Source organism: Furipterus horrens, unplaced genomic scaffold (assembly GCF_987537825.1).
Source record: "Furipterus horrens unplaced genomic scaffold, mFurHor1.1.pri manual_scaffold_2, whole genome shotgun sequence".
Classification (NCBI taxonomy): domain Eukaryota; kingdom Metazoa; phylum Chordata; class Mammalia; order Chiroptera; family Furipteridae; genus Furipterus; species Furipterus horrens.
This window is the reverse complement of record NW_028327172.1, coordinates 97,840,456-97,863,727: the sequence shown is the minus strand read 5'-3', so window position 1 is coordinate 97,863,727 and position 23,272 is coordinate 97,840,456. Positions and strand designations below refer to the sequence as shown.

Genomic DNA, 23,272 nt, shown 5'->3' with positions numbered 1-23,272 from the left:
TGTGGCTAGAACTTTCAAGACTATGTTATATAGGAGTGGGGAGAGTGGATAACATTGTCTTGTTCCTGAGCTCAAGGGGAATGCTTTCAGTTTTTACCCATTGAATATGATGTTGGCTTCAAATTTCTCATATATGGCCTTCATTATGTTGAGGTATGCTCCCTCTATTCCCATTTTGCTGAGTTTTCATCATAAATAGGTGTTGTACTTTATCAAACGCTTTTTCAGTATCTATTGATATGATCATGTGATTTTTGTCTTTCAGTTTTGTTTATGTGGTGTATTACGTTTATTGATTTGCGAATAGTAAACCATCCTTGCATCCCTGGGATGAACCCCACTTGATCGTGGTGTATTATCTTTCTAATTTGTTGCTGTATCCGGTTTGCCAATATTTTGTTGAGGATTTTAGCATCTATGTTCACCAGCGATATTGGCCTGTAGTTTTCTTTCTTTGTTGTGTCTTGACCTGGTTTTGGAATTAGAGTAATACTGGCTTCATAGAAAAAGTTTGGGAGTCTTCCCTCTTCTTGGATTTTTTGGAATAGTTTGAGAAGATAGGAGTTAGTTTTTTCCTGAATGTTTTGTAAAATTCAGCTGTGAAGCCATCCAGTTCAGTGCTTTAGCGTGCCAGGAGTTTTTTGATTACTGCTTCAGTTTCATTATTTGTTATTGTTCTGTTCAGGCTTTCTGCTTCTCCTTGATTCTGTTTTGGAAGATTATATGTTTCCCGAAATTTGTCTTATTTAATCTAGGCTGTAAAATTTCTTGCCATACAGTTGTCTGTATTAATTTCTTACAATCCTTTGTATTTCTGTGATATTGGTTGTGATTTTTATTCTTTCAGTTCAGATTTTATTTATTTGGGTCCTCTCTCTTTTTTCTTTTTTTTAAGTATATTTTATTTATTATATTGTTACAGTAGTTCCAATTTTCCCCCCTTTGCTCCCCTCCGCTAGCACCACCGCTCCCCAACAATCTCCCCCCCGAGTCCATGCCCATGAGTTGTATATACAAGCTTTCCTGCCTCACCCTTTCATATATTCTTCTTTTTAAAAAATAATTAATTAATTGTTTTAACAATAAAAAATAACAATCCCTCCCTCTCAGATTTAAGACCCTTTATAATCTTATAAAGGACAATGGGCGAAGGTCTTAAGCTCCTATAGCTGCTTCAAGCAGGACATGGTAGTCGTCCTACCTACCCTTGGGTCCACAAATCTCTAATAAGAGTGGGGGTGGGGTGGAGGTGATGGTGGCTTTCCCACGTGGGGAAGGATCTTGCAGACTGCAGGTTGGTTGGCTGTCCCTGGACAACGGCATGCTTGATTTAACAGGCTGGCATCCTTGTTGTATTCTGGAGGCAACAGATTTGGCAACAGGGTTAAAGGTCATCATTCAATCCATAACCACTAGATGACAAAAGGCAGGGATTAATTTTTCAATATCCCACATTAGGGAAAAGAAGGGCTTCTTTGGAGGAAGGTGTGCCAGGTACATCTCACCTGTCGAAAACCCTTTTACCCATTATACTTAGTTTGGGCTGAGGGAACTATTTTAGGTTTCCCCCCCTCTCAGGCCTCTGGGCTCTTTCTGTCCAAGCCTTTAGGACAGAAAAGAGAAACCAGTTTTAAAGTGAAGTCCGCAGACCACCCCATTCTTCACCAACCCAGCCACTTAGTTCAGCCAAACCATTGAGTCTCTCAGGAGGCAGCAATGTAGACTGAATTAAGTGAGGCCTGTACGTACAGACAATCACTCATGTAATGAGATCGTAGGCTTATGCCCTTTGAAAACAGAAAATACATGTTAATTTATGTATCATAACCCACATACAAGGCTCTAAATCTGTTGGACTGTCTTATCGGAAAGACATCCAGTTGCAAGGCATTTGACATTCTTCTTGCCTGTAAATTAAACATCTTTGATAATACCACAGACATAGTTTAACTTTCAAATGAAAACAAATTTTAAATGAAAAGAAACTTTAAAGACGGTTAGCTGCACTACTTTGTAGTCTACAACTGAGCATTGTGATTATCCTTCAATTGTGATTTTTCTCCGTAAGATTACCCTCCTTGTCATTGAAGGTACTGCATTAAGTCCATTTTTAATTTATCCTGTTCATTTGCATAAACACAACAAGAGCAGCAAATGATCACTTATGATCTTTAGTTCTGCTTTGCTGGAACTTATACAAGGAACATTTAGGGTGACCTTCAGTCTGCCCTTCAAGGCACAGAAGCAGAACCACATACCTGGCATTAAGCCTTGCCTGTACACACCTGTCTTTTCCAAGTCTTTCTGGTTTTTCATTGTGCCTTAAGGTCCCATCTAGCCATCTTTCAGGAAAACAACCTTCATTCCTTCCCTGGAAAGATTGCCACGGACCGTACACCCATCCAAGGTACCAGCCCTTTTATCTGGTGGACTTTTATTACCTTTGAAAGTCAATCCCAGTTCCTCAGGGCTTTTTGGTAACAACCAAAGACCAAGCATGGCTCTTTTAGGAATGACATTCCAGTCAAAGTCTTAGTTAAAAAAAACAAAAAAACAAAAAACAACCTCTGTTAACAACTGGTTTATTAGTTTTATGCAAAGAAACTTAGGTCATTACTTACTCCTTTAGAATGCCAAACTCTGGAGGGATCAGATAGGGAGAAAAATATACAGTGTGAAGGAAAATCCTTATCCTTCTACTATTCACTGAACTTGCATTTCTATTCTTTACATTTTCATTAAAAATTTTTTTGTTTGTTTTTCCATTACACTTGTCCCACTTTCTTTCCCCTCTTCCTTCCCTGCACCCTGAACCCCATTTCCCACATTCAGTCCCCACCCAGCTATCCATGTCCATGGGTCATTTATACGTGTTCTTTGACTAGACCATTCCCCTTCTTACCCCCTTCTCTCCCTGCCATCTCCCCCTTTGTTACTCTTCGTTTATTCCTTGCTTACATACCTATGGTTCAATATTGCTCATTTGTTTGTGTTGTTCATTAGTTTCCTGAAATAGGTGATAGCATAAGGTATTTTTCTTTCGTTGCCTCGCTTATTTCGCTAAGCATAATTCTCTCCAGTTCCAACCATGTTGTTGCAAATGGTAGAAGTTCCTTCTTTCTTTTCAGTACTTATTCATTGTCATTTTCCCCCTTTGTACTCGTGTTCCTCTCTGTCTCTCTCTGTTTCTTCATCTTCTTAAAGCAGACCCTTTAGCATCTCTTGCAATGCTGCTTTGGTGGATATGTATTCTTTTAGCCTTCTTTTGTGTTGGAAACTCCTTATTTCACCTTCCATTTTGAATGAGAGGCTTGCTGGGTAGAGAATTGTTGGTTGGAGGCCTTTGTTTTTCATTGCTTGGAATATTTTTTGCGATTCCCTTCTGGCTTGCAGTGTTTCTGCTGAGAAATCTTATGATAGCCTTATTGGAGCTCCCTTGTATGTTATTAGTTGTTTCTCTCTTGCTGCTTTTAGGATTCTCTCTGTCTTTGAATGTTGCCATTTTAATTATGATGTGTCTTGAAGTGGGCCTGTTGGGGTTCATCTTCTTTAGGACCCTTTGTGCTTCCTGGACTTGCGTAACTCTTTCTCTCCTCGTGTTAGGGAAGTTTTCTGTCATTAGTTTTTCAAAGAGGTTTTTTATCCCTTGCTCTTCTTCTTCTCCTTCTGGAATTCCTATGATATGGATATTATTACGTTTCATGTTATCCTGCAGCTGTCTTAGAGCCTCTTCAGTCTTGTTCAGTCTTTTTTCATTTTGCTACACTGTCTGGGAGTTTTTGTCTACGTTGTCTTCAAACTCGCTGATCCGATCTTCTGCTTCCTCTAGCCTGTTTTTAATTCCTTCTACTGTGTTCTTCAATTCAGAGATCGTATTCTTCATTTCCTCATGGCTCTTATTGATAGCTTCCATGTCCTTTTTCATGCTGGTGTAATTCTCAGTAAGTTCCTTGTAGTTTTTCTGGAGTTCTTTGTAGTTTCCCCTGAGCTCATTGAGCTTCTCAATAATCCATGTTTTGAATTCCATATCTGATAGTTTGCTCCCCTCTATTTCATTTAGCACTCTTTCTGGGGATTCTACTTTTCCTTTCGATGGGTTTTTTTTTCTCTGTCTCTCAATTTTTGTGACTCCTATTGTTTGTTGGTGCTTCTTAGAATGATCTGCACTTCCTGGATCTGCCTCTGGTGGCCTTAGATTCTGTACCAGTCTGGGCCTAGGCAGCCTGTTGGAGACTTCCAGGGATCTACTGCCTTTGTCTGTCTTCTTAGTTGTTAATCTATTCAATCTGTGATTAGCCATCAGACTTAATGACTGAGGGTGTGGCAGCTTAATTCCTGTAGGCAGGGGTTTTGCTTCCCCTGAGGCTGATGCCACTTGGAGGGGAATGGTCCGCCTGCAGTAATGGGGATGAGTCAGCACTGGGTCCTGGTCCGCTGCTCCCCCAGTTCTCCCCTCAAAGCCACCGCGCCAAACTCTCCCCAAGAGTCTCTAGTCCTCTCTGCCTCCCCTCTGCTTGAGCCCAGGATAAGTGGGGGCAAAATATTTTCGTATATGATCCCCTTAAGAGCTCTTTTTCTCCAGCTGTTTCTCTCCGGCTAGCAAGAAACCTTGTGGCTTTTCGCTTTTTTCAGCTGGATACTATTTTACTTTCCACTCTGTTTCTGTAGGCTGGGAAGCTCAGCTGGGGGTTTAGACCATGCCCTTCTCAGGGGGAACCCCCAGCTCCTGAGCTGTTTCTCAGTCCCTTCAGCTGCCACCCGTGTAAGCCCAGCCAGCCCTTCCCCATCTCCGCAGTCCCTACCGGTCATGTGATGTAGCGGCCTTTTCTCTCTCCCCGTGGTTATAAGACTTCTTTCCAGCTGGTGTTCGGTTTGTTATTCCAGATGATTTCTCCAAAATTACGTTGTAAATCCAGACTAGTTCTGGGAGATGGTTCGTGTAGCTTCCACTTACTCCTCTGCCATCTTGTTTTCTCCTCTTTTTTTTATTGATGAGCCTCGTTAAATACTTGTCAATTTTGTTTTTCTTTTCAAAGAAACAGCTCCTACTTTTGTTGATCTTTTGAATTGTTTGTTTAGACTCTATGTCATTTAATTCTGCTCTGACTTTGATGAGTTGCTTCCTTCTACTCGCTGTGGGCTTTTTTTGTTGTTGTTCCTCTAGTTCTTGTAGCTGTAGGGTTAAATTTTTTATTAGAGATTCTTCTATCCTTGTTATGTAGGCCTGTATTGCTATGGACTTTCTTCTCAGGACTGCTTTCGCTGTATTCCAGAGGTTTTGGGTTGTTGTGTGTTCATTATCCTTTCTTTTCAGAAATTTTTTGATTTTTTCCTCAATGTCATTGTTACCCTATTCATTATTTAATAGCATGTTATTTATTCTCCATGAGTTTGAATGTCTTCGATTTTTTTCCTTGAGGTTGATTTCCAATTTCAAGCCATTGTGATCTGAGAAGATGCTTGATATAATTTCAATTTTCTTGAATGTGTTGAGGCTTGTTTTGTGTCCTACAGTGTGGTCTGTCTTTGAAAATATTCCATGTGCACTTGAAAAGAATGTATACGTTGCTTCATTGGGGTGAAAATTTCTTTATTTATCAACTAAGTCCATTTGATCTAGAGTGTTGTTTATTGCCTCAATATCCTTGGTGTTTCTTCTGCTTCGAAGATCTTCCCGTTGTTGACAGTTGGGTGTTACAATCCCCTACTATGAGTTTGCCCTGGCTGGTTTGGCTCAGTGGATTGAGCGTCGGCCTGCGAGCTAAGTGTCGCTGGTTCGATCTTCCAGTCAGGGCACATCAGAGAAGGAAAACTCTGACTCCAAAAAACCTCCGCTGCCTTGCGGCATACCTCTTCAGGGGAAAGGCTAAGGGAGTAAACCCCGACAGAAAATCCGGAGCCGGAGTCCCTAAGGCGGTTTGACATTGTAGTCAACACCGGCAACTCCTGCGGCGCACCTGAAGCCAAGCTGTATTGACTCCGTCTTTCCCTTGGACCCTTCAGCTGCGAAGAGAGGGGGGGTCTGCTGCATGGGCAACAGCAGACCCTCCATATCACCCTGCCCAGGCTCTGTAGCTTCAGCTTCACTGGAGAGGACACTCCAGCGTCATCGCAAGATGTCGATTCAACACGGGAGGAGACAGATACCGTGTCACTCCCGAGTCGGACTGCACAACCATTCTCGGCGGTGCAGATAGACTCTTAAGAAGCTACACCATCGTCTCTCGAGACAGACGGCTGCCGACGACGACGACTATGAGTTTGTTGCTGTCTATATCCTTCCTGAAGTCTTTCTAATATTTCCTTAACATATTTGGGTGCTCTGATCTTGGGTGCATATATGTTTCCAAGGGTTGTATCTTTTTGATGGATTTTTCCCTTTAGTATTGTGAAATGCCCTTCTTTATCTCTTTTTATGGCCTTTGCTGTGAAATCTGTTTTGTCTGATATAAGTGATCCGCTTAATATCTTTTCTTCTCCAGTTGTTTCTTTCAGGCCTGCAAAATCCCTGTGGCTTTTTGCTTTTCACAGCTGGATGCTATTTTACTTTCCACTCTTGCTCTAGGCTGGTTTAGACTCTGCCCTCCTTAGGGGGAACCCCCGGCTGCTGAGCTGTTTCTCAGTCCCTTCAGCTGCCACCCATGGTAGGCCAGCCAGCCCTTCCACGTCTCCACACTCCCTACCGGTCATGTTTTGATTAAGTGGCCTTTTATATCTTTCCATGGTTATAAGACTTTTCTCCAGCTAGTGTTCAGTTGGTTATCCTAATGATTTGTTCACAGTTAAGTTGTAAGTTCAGATTGGTCCTTGGAGGAGGTTAGTGTACCTTCCACTTACTTCTCTGCCATATTGGATCTCTCATTTCTTTTTAGAACATCGAAATTAAGTTTTACAGACTGGTAGTAAATTGTTTACGCTATTATTTAAAAGAAACATCCAATAGCATGTGGTTATTCTGGGTCATTTTAAATAGATATTTACCAACTAGGTTTTTATGTAAAGATATCACGTGTCGTAAGCTTGTTGGGGTGAACAATCATGTGTACCATGTATTGGGATAGACAGTTTTTTGCTTTACTTGATATTTGAGTTATGCTTACAAAGAGCTTGTAAATTGGGCAACAAAACAACCCAGATCGCCTTAAGTCTCTTGCCCAAAATCATGAAACTACAAAGCTCGAAAATAGGGAGCCAAATTCATTAGTCTTCCTTACTTTATACATTTTTGCTAAACTATACAAAATACCTCACAAAATTATTATAAGATTGGAAGTAAGAAGAGAAAACACTAGTAAAACTTTTTTTTGGAAACATGTTTGCATGTACTTGGCTTGGGGAGATGGGTTTGGTAGGGAGTAAAGGGTATCTTGTTTTGTCCTGGGTGTGCGCGTGGACACACACACGCAAACACACAGACACACACGTGTGTTGCCTTTCTTGCTGTAGTCATTAGACTCCCCTGTCTTAGGTGTATAGTTCCATTTTTCAGGTCTAATCTAGATGGGATGTCCTCAGTCAGCTATTTTGTATAGGTTTGTAAAATTATTTTTAATATGTGGAATCAGTTTTCTGCTACTTTTGACAAACCAAGTGCATCATTAATTTAAAGGATCTTTGTTTTTACAAGAAAACTTCTTGTTTCTTTTTAAATAGAAAGATGAAAACTACAGAAGCCTCCCACGGGATACTAGTAACTGGTCTAACCAGTTTCAGAGAGACAATGCTCGCTCATCTCTGAGTGCTAGTCACCCGATGGTGGACAAGTGGCTGGAGAAACAAGAACAGGTAACATAAATGAATTCTTTTACAAGCGCCTTTGATATAACTTCTTAACCCACATACCAAAATGTTTCCCTCCATTACAATGATGATTAAGAGTAAATTATTCTAACACACTTTAGTTAAGTAACAGGCTCTATGTCACAGTTTCTCTAACATTAATGTAGAGTATTCTGAGCACAGATTTCTCATCAGTAGTTATGAATATTTGTTGTATATTCAGAAACATCACAACTTCAGGGCTGAGACATAGATATTTGGGGTGAATAATGCAATTTATGAGTAGACTTTCCAGACTACTTATGGGTTCTTCTCTCCATTCATAAGCAGTAAGTCAAAGGATATGAAGAGACAAATTAAAATTTTCTTATACCTGACTTCACTTTATGAGAGAAATATATGTTATAGTGTTGTTTCAGAATTTAGATCATTTGTCAGGTTTGGGGACTTATCCTTTCATACATGTCAAGGACCTATTTTAGTTCTATAAGTTTTTAGAATTGCTTAGTTTATTCTGCATGGAAATCGGAATTGCTCACCACTCAGTATAAATAACAGCTTCCTGTTGTGGGAAGAAGGATTATTTGCAAAGTTGTTATATCAATGTTCTGTTCATATGAAGACTTAAGAAATCATGTGGTAAATTTTGTTGTATAAAAAGAAAATTCTTGCAGTATTGCTTTTTTTAAGTCTTAATTATTTATTGTCAGTTACAGTGTTGATAGTTTTAATAGGTTTGATGTTAAAAATTTCTTATTTGGTTATTTCATCACTTAGTTATTTTCTTAGAATGTTCATATAGATAGAAGACTAGGTGAGTACTCAGTGAGAGAATATTTTGTTGTTTATCTGTTTCAGTAATCTTTAAAATTATTAACAATTATGTTGCCTAGATACAGATAGCTGTTTTTCAGTTTAGGTTAATTATATCAGTGGAAAGACATTCTAAGTATTTTACTTAATCTCAGTCTGTGTTTTGTGGCATAAACCTTCTAAAATAATTTATGTATGTGGGGTGTTCTAATTATAAAACTTACTAAAAAGGACAGTTTACCTTTGATACTGATGGTAAGGTAAATGTACTAATTTTTATTCCATAGTAAATGTTAACATACAGAAATATTGTGTGACTGAAATTATGTTAAATAACGAAGAAACCATGGAAGTTCTATTTAGGAAAAACATAATTTTCTGAAAATAATACAGGTTTTAAACTAATTCATGTTATTATTTCATTATCAGTTTGAATAAAATGTTTTTAAGATTTAGATAAGTTAGCTTGGGCCTGGAGTCAGCCCAGTTGATTACCAGCTATTTACCATATGAGATTTGATATGAGATTTGGGCACATTGGTAATTTTATCCATACCTCACTTTATTAATTTATCAAATGGGATAGTCATAGAATCTGCCTCACATAGTTGCTGAATCAAGTGATATAATAATACCTGCCAAGGAGCTAGAATCATGCCTGTTAAAGTGGTCTGCTGATAACAGAAAATCTAGATTGCATAAGGAAACATTCATTACTCATTAATAAGAAGACTGGTGGAAGGGAAGCCCTCACTGGGAAATGGGGTACTCTGTTTCCTGCAGGAGCCTTTGCAGGGCTCTAGCGGCTCCGTGCTGCCAGCGCCCTGGCCATCGTACGCTCATGCAGAGGAAGAGGAACAGAGGAACAGTGCACTTGTCTTCTTCCTTGCACTTTTTGAAAGCAAACCCCCAAAAGATGCCCCTCCTGTTTTGATGTGAGGAATTGGATTTCTTCCTGCCCACATCTAAATCAAGGGGAGTAAGAGTACCAGTTTTGCTTTAGACTAATTGAGCCTGACCTCCTGGAGCTGGGGGTGAGGTGTGGCCCTGTCCCGTCCCTGAAACACAGGTGCTCATCATTGAATGCAGTTGGGTTCTGTTAAAGCAAGGAGGAAGGTACAGTTAGCTAAATATGGAAACATGACCATTTTTATTGCATGATTAGGAGAAAAAATGTCATCTCAGAGTTTAAAAAATATGATACATTTAATTATATTCTAAAAATATAATGTTTATCTTACTACTGTGATTATAGATCTTTTTTTGAGGAAGTAATACAGTTTTTCTCTGTAAAGTTAGTATAAATGCTAAGGGATTGCATCTAGAAGCCACATACTTTTTTTCCCTAAATACTGTCTTGATTTGTTTCTGTTGAAGTTATTTGAAGTATTTATTCAATGATAAGCAGGTTTTATAAAAATAAGTACTTCCTTAATCTGTGTAGTCTAATGTAGATGACATTAGCTGTGATTCCTGAGCCTAAAACCATCTTTTTCCTTGACTTAAGTTTAGAAGTGATTATCCACTTACTAAATTAATATAAGCAAGGTAATTAACTAGACTGAAATCTATTTAACTGGACAAGAACAGCAAAAACTAATCAAACCTGTGTTAAAACTTTGGCTAAAAGTAAACACAGAAGCGAACTAATAAGGTATGCTGCGTACACTGAAAATATCTTCCAGCTGTTCCTATTTAATTATGGACTTGTTCTTTTAACTGTTCCCTATGAGTCATCTGACTTTAAGGGTCTGATGTCTCTTCTGTGGCTTTTTTTTCCCTGTTAGTGTTTGCCATTAAAATATAATAAAGAGAATGACATCACATAGATCAAAGAATGTTTTCTATGGTTAAATAAAATCAACCCTCTGCCTATACGATTTGGGGATCACTTAGGGTAGAACTGATTGATGGCTGTCTTCTCATGCCATCTGGACTAAAAAGGTCAATAATAGAGTCCTAGAGTTTATATGCTTCCAGTGGTTTTGGCTTTGCTCAATTTCCTCCTAGAGTGCTTGTCTCTCGTTGTCTTTGTTTTATGAAGGCAGTTATGACCACATCAGCTTTGCCAGTGGGAATAAACAGTAGGGATGAAAAGGACAATAGAGTATATAGAATGCTGAGTTGTCAGGCACCTCTGGAAGCTGAACTGGTCTTTCTCTTTTTGTAGGATTGGTCCTACATAAGGGAATACTGTATTCCGTCACTTATCACGGGTATTATGTTCTAGACCCCCACGTGGTAGGTGAAAATCGATGAAGTAGGAACCTTACATTTATTTTAGTACAGTGTGCAATATTTTATTTCGATTTAATATTCTTTTAATGTTAGAATCATTTATTATATTTTTAAATATATTTTTTGAAAAAATTTAGGCAAAAATCATTAAAATAATAAATACTACGCATGTAAATACATACACATTACTGCAAAATCCAGGGAAATTGAACAGCCCTCTCTCCAAATCATCTGATTTATAGAAATTGAAATTGATTCATATAATTGGAGACCACTAATTATCTCTACTCCTGTAAAGGAGGAAAGAGGAAGGACATCTCTAAAATCAGAGAAGGAAAACTCTGACTCCAAAAAACCTCCGCTGCCTTGCGGCATACTTCTTCAGGGGAAAGGCTAAGGGAGTAAACCCCGACAGAAAATCCGGAGCCGGAGTCCCTAAGGCGGTTTGACATTGTAGTCAACACCGGCAACTCCTGCGGCGCACCTGAAGCCAAGCTGTATTGACTTTGTCTTTCCCTTGGACCCTTCAGCTGCGAAGAGAGGGGGGGTCTGCTGCACGGGCAACAGCAGACCCTCCATATCACCCTGCCCAGGCTCTGTAGCTTCAGTTTCACTGGAGAGGACACTCCAGCGTCATCGCAAGATGTCGACTCAACACGGGAGGAGACAGATACCGGTTATAAGCTCATCCGATTGGCGAAGGAAACGAGCGCCAGGGGTCTCCTCTGACGGTGGGAGAGGTCATCGCACCTCACTGGACAGCTACCGCCCGCCTCAAGCTGGGCAGCCCCAGCCAATTAGGTGCCGTCTCGCCATGGCTCGCCTGCCCCACTGGGTGCGTGGGGATCAGAGAGGCGCCTCTCGAAAAGTGGGCCACAAAACACCCGCACCAGTTAATTCCAAGCAAACAACAAGTAAGAAGCCTCCGGCTCTTCGCCTCGCTAGCTGGAACATCAGGACCATATGCCTCGGACTTACTGCAGACCTTCCGTGGATCAAGGGTGCCAGGAAAACCGCTGTCATCGATAGGGAACTGGCACGACTAAACATCGACATTGCGGCTCTACAGGAGACCCGGTTGGCCGACAACGGAACTATCAGAGAAACCAACTACACCTTCTACTGGCAAGGGAAGTCTCCGGACCAACCAAGACAGCACGGTGTTGGGTTTGCTGTGAAGAACACGCTTGTTAACTCCATAGAGCCACCCACAGGAGGCACAGAGAGATTACTTACCCTCCGATTGTCAACAACTTTCGGCCCAGTCAGCATTCTTAGCGCGTACGCCCCAACCCTCTGCGCCATCATCGAAGAGAAAGAACAGTTCTACCATGCACTGGACGAAGCGTTATCCAAGATCCCCAGAAGTAACGCTCTCTATCTCCTTGGAGACTTCAATGCAAGAGTAGGAGCCGACCACATGGCCTGGCCCACCTGCCTTGGAAACTTTGGGAGAGGAAAGATCAATGAGAATGGTCAGCGACTGCTTGAGCTTTCGTGTCACTACGGCCTGTGCGTGACAAACACATTCTTCAAGTGCAAAGAGATCCACCAGGTGTCATGGAGGCACCCCCGCTCCCGCCATTGGCACCAGCTTGACCTTGTCATCACCAGAAGAACAGATATTGGCAGCACCCTCCTCACCCGCAGCTACCACAGTGCAGACTGCGACACGGACCATGCCCTCGTGGTAAGCAAGGTGCGCATAATGCCGAAGAGGTTGCACCACTCCAAGATGAAGGTCGCCCACGCATCAACACCAGTTGTGCCAGCAACCCAGTTAAGACCCAGCAATTCATCAACAAGATGGAAGATGCACTCGGCGAGGGAGTGGCGGCAGATGACATTATCGAATCCAATTGGCCACGTCTCCGCGACGCCATATACAACTCCGCCATTATTGCTTACGGGAAGAAAGAGCGGAAGAACGCTGACTGGTACGAGGCTCACTGGGAAGAAATGGAACCCGTGATCGAGGCTAAGAGGAAGGCCCTACTGGCTTACAAGGCCACGCCCACTCCCAGTACACTTCAAGCTCTACGGGCTGCCAGGAACAAAGTCCAGAAGACCGCCCGCCACTGTGCCAACACCTATTGGCTAAACCTGTGCAGAAGCATTCAGGAAGCCGCCGATATAGGCAACGCACGAGGAATGTATGAGGGTATCAAGAAGGCAACAGGGCCAATCCCCTCCAAGATCGCCCCCCTTAAGTCCAAGACAGGTGAGGTCATCACTGACCAGGAACAGCAAATGCGGCGGTGGACCGAGCACTACCTCGAGCTGTACGCAACGAAGAACACCGTAACAGACACTGCTCTTAACGCCATCCCAGACCTACCAGTCATGGAGGAGCTAGACACCCCACCTACTGCGGCAGAGCTCAGCAAAGCCATCGACCGCCTCGCTTGCAGGAAAGCACCAGGAAGCGACGGAATCCCTCCAGAAATCCTAAAGAGCGGGAAACCAGTCCTGCTACAGCCGCTCCACCATCTACTCTGTCGCTGCTGGAAGGAGGGTTACATCCCCCAGGATATGAGAGATGCCAACATTATCACCATGTACAAGAACAAAGGAGACCGCAGCGACTGCAACAACTACCGGGGCATCTCTCTCCTCAGCGTCGTCGGCAAAGTATTCGCCCGGGTCGCTCTTGCCCGCCTGCAGACCCTTGCTTCCCGCGTCTACCCAGAGTCCCAGTGTGGCTTCAGAGCTGGCCGTTCAACAGTGGACATGATCTTCTCCCTACGCCAGCTGCAGGAGAAGTGTCACGAGCAGCATAAACCACTCTACCTCGCCTTTATCGACCTTACGAAGGCGTTTGATCTGGTCAGTCGAAGCGGTCTCTTCAGCTTGCTACGGAAGATTGGCTGTCCACCACATCTGCTTGCTGTGGTCATGTCCTTTCACGACAACATGCACAGCACGGTGTCCTACAACGGCGCAACCTCTGAGGCCTTCCCAGTCAGCAGCGGAGTAAAGCAGGGCTGCGTCCTCGCGCCTACGCTGTTCGGAATCTTCTTCTCCATGCTCCTCCAATACGCCTTTAAGGACTGCAGCGAGGGTGTCTTCATTCACAGCAGATCCGATGGCAAGCTCTACAACCTGGCCCGTCTACGAGCCAAGAACAAAGTCAAAGAGGTGCTCATCCGTGAGATGCTCTTCGCCGACGACGCAGCTTTGACATCACACTCCGAAGAGGGACTCCAGCAGCTAGTCACTTGCCTTTCCCACGCATGCAAGGAGTTCGGACTAGCCATCAGCCTGACGAAGACGAATGTTATGGCTCAAGGTACGGGGACTCCCCCATGCATCACCATCGACGGGTACACCCTGGAGGTTGTCAACGACTTCACTTACCTCGGGTCCACCATCTCGAGCTCTCTGTCAGTCGACTTGGAGGTCAACCGGAGAATCGCCAGGGCAGCCACAGTTATGGCCAGACTGAACCGGCGAGCGTGGAACAATTCCAGCCTCACTGAGAAAACCAGACTGCGCATCTACCAAGCCTGCATACTCAGCACTCTCCTCTATGGCAGCGAGACGTGGACCACCTACGCAAGGCACGAAAGGAAACTCAACAGCTTCCACATGAGGTGCCTGCGACGCGTCCTGCATGTCGCCTGGCAGGATAAGGTCCCCAACACCGAGGTGCTGAAGCGAGCCAATATGAGCAGTTTGCATGCAGTTCTTAGCGAGAGACGCCTCAGGTGGCTCGGCCATGTCAAAAGAATGGATGCAGGCCGTATCCCCAAAGACCTCCTCTACGGCGAGCTAGCAGAAGGCAAGAGGATGACAGGGCGCCCAAAACTGCGGTTCAAAGACATCTGCAAAAAGGACATGACACAATGCTCCATCAATCTCAACACATGGGAAGTTCAAGCAGACGACCGCCTAGCCTGGAGGCTCGCGGTCAGGCAAGGTACGTCACGTGCAGAGGCTGCGCTCAACGAGGAGGCGGCCCAGAAAAGATCGAGGCGGAAGCAGCGTCAACAGCAGCAACAACGGCCATCTGCCTTCACCTGTAACAAGTGTGGCAGGGATTGTCACTCCCGAGTCAGACTGCACAGCCATTCTCGGCGGTGCAGATAGACTCTCAAGAAGCTACGCCATCGTCTCTCGAGACGGACGGCTGCCGACGACGACGACGACGACGACGACGACGACTGCAAAATCCCACGATATAGCAAAAAATCCACGATAAATAATTAAATATACTTTAAAAAATTCCGTGATACAGTGAGGCTGCAATAAGTGAGCCGCGATATAGAGAGGGACTACTGTATTGAATCTCTTTCGCTTTGTTAGAATATTGGTAAGCAACACCTCTATAACCAAAGTTAGGTGATGTGTCTTATTAGAACTCTGTAGCAGGAAGGACTCGCAGTCAAGCTCAACATTTTTTCTAGAAATAGTAGTCTTGCTTTCCAGTGAATAACTCAGAATGGCCTATAGCTGAATCCCATATCAGGTTCATCTCAGAAGGCAGAGGACTGTGTATCTTTCAAAGATCATCGTTTCCTTAGGGCAATCTGTGACTTTATTTTTCTGAGAGATCTCAGAGGAAGCACAAAGGATTTGAAAATTAAATGGGTTGTTGTATTGCCTTGAAAAAGTGTTCATGTTTCAGACATTTTGATTTGGAGACCAAAGAAACAATAAAAGCAACAAAACCCTTAATTCTGATGTTTAACAATACTGTGTGTAGCCTATAATTTAATGTTGGCAGTTAATAGATTATGTGCTGACTTGTTTTTATATTCCCACTGTTTATTGCAACTAATAAATTCCACAAAAGAGGAGGCAGCAATTTTAACAAGATGTGATTGGAAGAATTTAGGACCAGAAAGTAGAGGAACCTTAAGGGAAGTTAAGCTAATTGGGAGCCTGCCATTTTCACTACCTTGTCTTGGTGTACAGGCCTGAAGCCAATTAGCAGAAATAACAGGAGGTGCTAGGAATGTTCCAGCCTCAGTGTAAGTTCTGTTATAGGGGAGCAACTGCAGTGACCTTTAGAGAAAAACCCGTGTTCTGTGGTTCTTTCTATCAAGCAAAAACTTAATCTAGTACACAGATTATACTGAAGGAGGAAAGCTACCCTAAATGTTTGGGGATAACACAATTCAAGTGTGGCATTGTACTATTTCCTCACCTTTGTACCCTTGCCTGCACATCCCACCATTCAGAGTCAGGTCTCAGAGTCTCAAACAGGAGTTTTAGGAGGGATTTCAGTACCTTTTTTCTTATTATTTTATATACACTTTTGTCACTGTCTTTAGCCATGATGCTTTTGCTGTATCCTTCTTCATGCCGAACAAAACATTCCTGACTTATTAATTCCTTCTGAAATGAAGATGGCTAACTAGAGATGGTGTTTATTTTTACATTAGCCTGTATTTGTTGAGTCCTATATTAAGATTAGAAAATATATGAATGTTAAATAAAAAACCTATTTAAGTAAAATATTGCCACAACTATTCTAAAAGTATTATTTTGATACTTTTTAAAATTTGGAAAATATTTATGCATTATAACTAATATTCGCATAATACATGAATATACTCACAAATCATGGAAAAGTTATGTTTCTATGGAAGTGTTTTTTTATTTGTTATTATAATTTGATTAAGACCTCATTTTTGAAGATTTAGGGCAAAAGTACATTTTTAAAAAGTAGAGCCTATTCTGGATACAAGTAAAAAGATAGTAGTGAAGAAACATTTTAAACTAACCCAGATTTTACCTGGAAGTAGTTTACAGCAAATGATTAAGCCAGTCAGTAAGGCACCATGGTACCAGGTTTTGCCTGTTTTCCTGGTGTGATGCAGTGATGGGTGTGGGTGGTCAGGTTGTGAGCTCTGCTTTTGCATGTCTTATCACAGTTGGTTTTTCCTCCGATCTGCCTGCGTGGGGGAAGGTTTCCATCCTTTTCCAAGTACTTCATAGCCTTTTATAAGTAAAAAAAATTCTTATTTCACTGACATTTAGAACCATCTAGATGACATGGTTTGCAGAACATGAAATGATCATACTTTTTTAATTAAAAAATTAGAAGATGATTTCTTCAGAAATCTGATTGTAACAGCTGCTTGGTGGTCAGTGACATGAGTCACCCCTCTAACCATTCAGAAGCTTAGAAGTTTTGAGGAAGGAACAAACAGGGCTTCAGTTGTATCAGCCATCATAAATGGGATGTAAGGTTAGTTCTGGTGCTGCCAGATAGTCATTGTTTTGTTTGCTTGTTTATTTTTTAATTATTTAGCCCATAGATACTGAGTAACCAAATGACTGTTTGGGTTATTTAGTTAAAAAATAATCGAAGTTCCCTGTCTCTAAATTCTAAAACACTGTAGTTTTCTATTAAGAAATGGATTTATTAATAATATGTCCAAATTTGCAAACTTTTTCAGAATTTATGCAGAATCTAGCAACAGCAAGTATAGAGACTAAAAATATCAAGATTGTTTTAAAATTAAATACTGTTTTTATTATAAAATACAATAGATTTTCTTTATATCAAATATCTGTCTTGTTCATAATGACACCAAAAATCAAATTGAAACAACCCTTAAAAGGGAGTAGTCATGTCACCTGGCTGCATTATTTTGTTGATCTTTGATAATATGATGACTGTCATATGTCTTAAACTTATTTGAGTTTTAAAAAATGATTAAATGATCCCATATGTATGTGACACATTATTTTTCATAAACCCTACGTATTTTTACTTTTATTATCAAAGAACTGTGAACTAGAAACATCAAGTGAAGAATAGGACTGGAAGATAGGGGCCCTGGTGAACATTCTTCTGAGAAGGACACACTAATTTTCAGGGGAGCCTTGCCAGCCGCAGGCAGGGCCACTTTGGGTGGCATTTTCTCCTGAAAGCAATAGCAGTATTTCACCCTTAGGTAAATTTAGCAGTGAAGACATGTTTTGAGTGAGCCTGGGGCGTGTGTGGCAGGATTGGAAACCTCCTCTCATTCACAGGCTGTGTGGTCTCATCCAGCTTGTGGAAACACTGCAAACTTCACATTCACTGTGTATGGAAGGAGGAACATAACACCTGTTTGGCAGATACTGGCATTGTGTGTGAAAATAAGTGACACAGCACATGTGAAACCACGGATTGCGTTTGTGGTGTAGTGTTGTAGGCACTTTTTTTGTGCTGGTTTCCTTCCATCTTTACTTAGGTAAGAACAAGCTTGAGGAATGAATTTTTTCCTTAAATAATATTGGGTTGGCCAAAAAGTCCATTATGTTTTTTCCTTACAATGGCTGGAGTAGTGCTTAGCTGTCTTTAACTTTATTTGAAACAGTCTTGTTTGGTTGTGTTGTGACAGCTGTCATATCAGCATGCATTTAAAAAAAAAAACATCAAAATTGGTGAATTTTTGTGCAGCGATTTTATATTGAGAATGGAAGAAAATAAACACTTTCGGCATATTATACTTTATTATTTCAAAGAAAAGTAAAAATGCAACTGAAACACAAAAAAAAGATTTATGCAGTGTATGGGGAAGGTGCTGTGACTGACTGAACATGCCAAAGTAGTTTGAGAAGTTTCTTGGTACTGTTGACATTTTGGCCAAATAATTCTTTGCTCTGGGCTGTCTTATGCATTGGAAGATGTTTAGCAGCACCCCTGGTCTCTGCCCACTAAAGGCCAACAGTGGAAGACAGCCAACATACTCAAAACATCCGAATCAATAAAGTTATTGGTGAAAATGGAAAATGTGTCTTCTATTTTATGGAAGAAAACATAACGGACTTTTTGGCCAATGCAGTATTTCTTCCTTGCTTATTGGGAGTACCACTTAGTATGCTGGACTGGTTCGTTTTCATCCCTGTTGTATTTCTAATGCCCTTGTTATCCTTTCAGAATTGGATTCTAGATTCAATGGCATCTTACTAGAATTAGGATAAAATTTAATCTTTTAAAACTATTTCTGGTTCTTTTCTGAAGAACATAAACTGACACAGAAATGACATTAGTTTTAATCACTGTGTCTGTGTCCATTTTTTTTATATTCATTTTGGTTTTGGCAAGCACATGTGATTTTAATGTGATTAAATCAAAGGATGTCATTTAAGAAAGCTGAGTTTCTTCAGGAGGCTCTGCTGAGCCAAGCTTGCTCAACATCTGGGTCCCCTTCTGTTATGAATGGCCTTAGGGGGAGGCACAGTGCACTTTATTAGGCTTTTGGAGTGAGTTATGCAGGGAAAGGGGGTACTCAGTTGTCCTGGTCCTTTATGACTAGCCATGAGATTGCTTCTTTGGTCTGTGCAGCTAAAAGCCTGAAAACAGCAGGGGAGTGAGTCAGAAATTCTACTGAGTGAAAAATCTTTGGTGGTGTATGGATTAACCTACACAGGGAATCTGTTAGTACCTGATTATTTTCTTGCTTGAGAATACTGCTGCTAGAACTAGATACATAGAACTCGCACTGTGGATAAAGATGCATTTTCATTTTTAGCTGTGACCCTCGGGTGCCTTTTATACATTGCAGGTGGTCTTAAAGATTGTTGTTGTGAGCTGAGAGACTGAATCTGATGATGAAAGTAATCCATACTTTATACAGTCTCTTTATTCCTACCCATCTACATGCCATTTACTTTCAATTTTTTTTTCTTTATTTTTATGTTCAGTGAGCAGTGGAACTGCTTATTCTTTAAAATATTCTGGTTGAGAAATTGCATTAGCATTTCAGCCTACAGTGTGTTCTCACTACTGACTTCCTGAAGCCCGCCTGTAGAAATAGAATCACTCATAAGCCACTTTTATTTTTAGAATGATATGACCTAGCAAGGCATACAATTATTAAAAAAAATATTATCAGTGCTACATATGCTTTTTCCAGTTGCCTTCAACATGGTTCTATAATGGTCCTAAAAAATGCTGTTTTAAGTGTGAAAACATTTTATCTAATGGCTTTGTGTTCTTTTTTCCCCCTCACTGAGGCTGGGGTGTATATGCCCTATAGTATTTTCATTGGGTCTGTAATTCTAAGAGCTGGGCTTTTTTTCCTGTATTTTTTTTTTTTTCATTGCTCTTATGGATGAAAGGAGATTATACATCGGCTTTTAATAGCTGAACAAATTATAAAGAAAGTACTGAAAACAAACATGAAATTTCCACAAAAATCTCAAGATATATGGGGATGGTTCGGAGTGGGTTTTGGGTTATATTTCCTGTATTGTGTTACTGCATTCCTTTACAATAACCATGTGTTACTACTTTGCAGTGTTTTTAATTTTAGCAAATCTTCATAAGATGGAAGAATGAGCAGTTTTTTTTTTTCTTTTTCTACACATACTGTAATTCCCAAATTATAAGATGAAATAGCAATATTGATATTATTGGAATTCAGTTAAACCCTTTGAGAAGCATAGTCTGTCCCATCCTTCCTTCGATAATAACTAATTCTCTGAAGTAATTCATTTTAACTGGTGCTCTTGTGACTTCATACTCCATTGAGACATTGGAAGCAGTATTACAGTGGTGTCATGCTGTGCTCCCACCAAGTTTATAAACCTAGCTGGGTCTGTACTCATCCTGCCCCTTGAACCTGGAGAAGGTCCTTTGATCTCTCACAAGACAACCGTCTTCCCCATACTGTCTGCCATACCATTCTTAATCTTAGGACTTTGGTCTTATTTCCAGCTTTCCTCTACACTGTGTGTGTGTGTTTGTTTGTGTGTGTTACTAGATCTTTCAGATCAACAAATACATACTCATTTAACACATCCCACCCGCCACAAGCCTTTGTCCCTCTGTTGTCTCTGCCTGGCTTGCTATCCTTCCCAATTCACAGATCTGGTTCGATCTTATCTTTCATGTAGGAAGTCACATATCGCCCTTCAGGGGACTGACCCTGATCTTTATGTTTGAAGGAGAGTGTCTCTTTTCTCACCATACTTTCCTTTTAATACTTAAGAATTTTAATTTATTAGTATGTCTCCTTTCATATGCAAAAAATGACACCACCATTTTTTTGTTTTGTTTTGTTTACAGATGGTTTGTAGCTCCTAATAAGTTCCCATGTATTTTAGGGTGAATAATGTTCAATAGAGTGAAAGGAAAAATTTCATAATGCCTTTACTTTTTCTGATACTATGTGATGGATAGACCTTTGTCCCTTGGACGAGATGGCCCATTTATTTTTTAATGCCATATAATATAATGTGATTTTTATTAATTATGAGTTAGAATCAGCAGATATAGGTAAGTCAAAGAAAACAGTTAATGATTGAGACATTTCATATGTAAGCATTAAAAAACAGGCACTTTTTAAAAAGTATATATTTTTCCCTTTGCTTTCCTCTGCCCAGTAGCCCTCTTCCCTCCAGCAATCCCGTCCTCCTTATTTCAAGTCCATGGTCATGCATATAAGTTCTTTGACTTCACCCTTTCCTATATTATTATCAATTCCCCCCTGTCTATTTTGTACCAAACAATTAAGCTTCTTAATAGTGCACCATTTCCCCATTTCTCCTCTTTCTCCCTCCCAGCTGATAACCCTCCAAATGATCCCCATACCTGTGATTCTGTTCCTATTCTGGTTTTCTTAGTTGGATTTTGTTTTTATTTTTTAGATTTAGTTGTTGATAGTTGTGAGTTTGTTCTCATTTTAATGTTCATAATTTTGATCTTCTTTTTCTTAAGTAAGTCCCTTTGACATTTTATATAATAATAGTTTGGTGATGATGAGCTCCTTTAGCTTTACCTTGTCTGGGAAGCACTTCATCTGCCCTTCCATTCTAAATGATAGCTTTGCTGGATAGAGTAATCTTGGTTGTAAGTGTTTGCTTTTCAGCACCTTGAATATTTCTTGCCAGTCCCTTCTTGCCTGCAAAGTTTCTTTTGAGGAATCAGCTGATACTCTTATATGCACCCCTTTGTAGGTAACTCTCTGCTTTTCTCTTGTTGCTTTTAAGATTCTATCTTTATCTTTCACTTTTAGCATTTTAATAATGATGTGTCTTGGTGTGGTCCTTTTTGGATCTAGTTTGTTTGGAACTCTGTGCTTCGTGGACTTGTATGTCAATTTCCTTTGCCAAATTTGGGGAGTTCTCCTTCATTATTTTCTCACATAAGTTTTCAATTTCTTGCTCTTCCTCTTCCCCTGCTGGCACCCCTATGGTTTGGATGTTGGCACGTTTAAAGTTGTCCCAGGGGTTCGTAAGCCTCTCCTCATTGTTTTCAATTCTTGTTTCCTCATTCTGTACTGGTTGACTATTTTCTTTCTTCCTTACGTTCCAAATCATTGATTTGAACCCCAGTTTCCTTCCTTTCATCATTGGTTTTGTGTGTGTTTTTCCTTCGTTTCATTTAACATAGCCTTCAATCCTTCCCTGATGCATTTACCATACATAAGCATATCTGTCAAGCCTGTGAGCATCTTTATCGCCGGCATTTTGAACTCTGCATCTGTTAGGTTGGCTGCCTCCTCGTCGCTTAGTTCTCTCACTGGAACCTTGATCTGCTCCCTCTTTTGGGCCATACTTCTTTGTCTCCTGATCTTGACAGGCTCCTGTGTTAATTTTCCTCTGTGTCAGGTAGAGCTGTTGCTCCTGTTATATTGTAAGGGGCAGAGACTTAGGTATTTTTCAGTACAGGGTGTTCCATTTCACCATGTTGTGGATCTGTATGTGAGGGAGGCGTCTGAGAGGGAATAATGCCGTTTGCTCAGCACTTGTCCCTGTTCCATGCACTTCTCCCACTTCCGTAAGGGACTGGAACCTCTCTAGCTGTTGCCCTGGCTGTCGTTCCCAGAGTGGGTGGGTCTGCAGATATTCTAGGACTATGGGGGCCCTTTGAAAAAGGGGACTCTGCTGAGAGACTTGCAGTTTCTTCCTCTGTCCCAGCCCCCACTGATTTGCACAGTCAAAGGCAATGAGGCTTTATTTCCCCAACTCTTGGACTATGAGCTGCGTGGTCTGGTCTGGTGCTGGGAATGCTCCCCAGGTGTCCCTCCTAACTTTAAAATGTGGAACTGTGCTTTATGGTGTCCTGCCACAGCCGCCACCACTGTCACCACCGCTGCTGCTGCTGTTGTCACTGCCATCACCACACCGTGTCCTCTCCGCCCCTCATACCTGTCAGGATCAGTATTTTTTCTTTATATCTTTGTTTGTTGGACTTCCATGCAGCTTGATTTTCTGGAACTTCTGGTTGTCTCTAGTTTTGAGGTAGTTGTATTCTTTCTTAGTTGTGGTGGAAGACACAGTGTGTCTGTCTAGGTCTCTATCTTGGCCAGAAGTCTCAAAACAGTTATTTTTGAGTCATTTATGTTTGCTTGTATCATTGCTTATCACTTAGCGTCTGCACTTGGCAGAAAGATGGGAAAATGATTTCAGACTAAAGAACTAATACATGAAAAAACATTCTAAGTTCAGTGAAGGTAAAGCAGTGTTTCAATTCAGATAACTTGATGATATGGTG

At 41.2% G+C, this 23,272-nt stretch overlaps 1 protein-coding gene across 15 annotated transcripts in view; it reads left to right on the top strand.

The window, feature by feature from the left end:
* Positions 1–23,272, top strand: part of PARD3 (par-3 family cell polarity regulator) — an 817,661-nt gene that overhangs the window by 405,975 nt on the left and 388,414 nt on the right. For all 15 annotated transcript variants that reach the window (XM_090266179.1, XM_090266183.1, XM_090266178.1 and 12 more), the window contains exon 5: positions 7,654–7,785. In XM_090266179.1, coding sequence (XP_090122305.1) covers positions 7,654–7,785 — 132 coding nt within the window. The remainder of the gene's footprint in view (positions 1–7,653; positions 7,786–23,272) is intronic.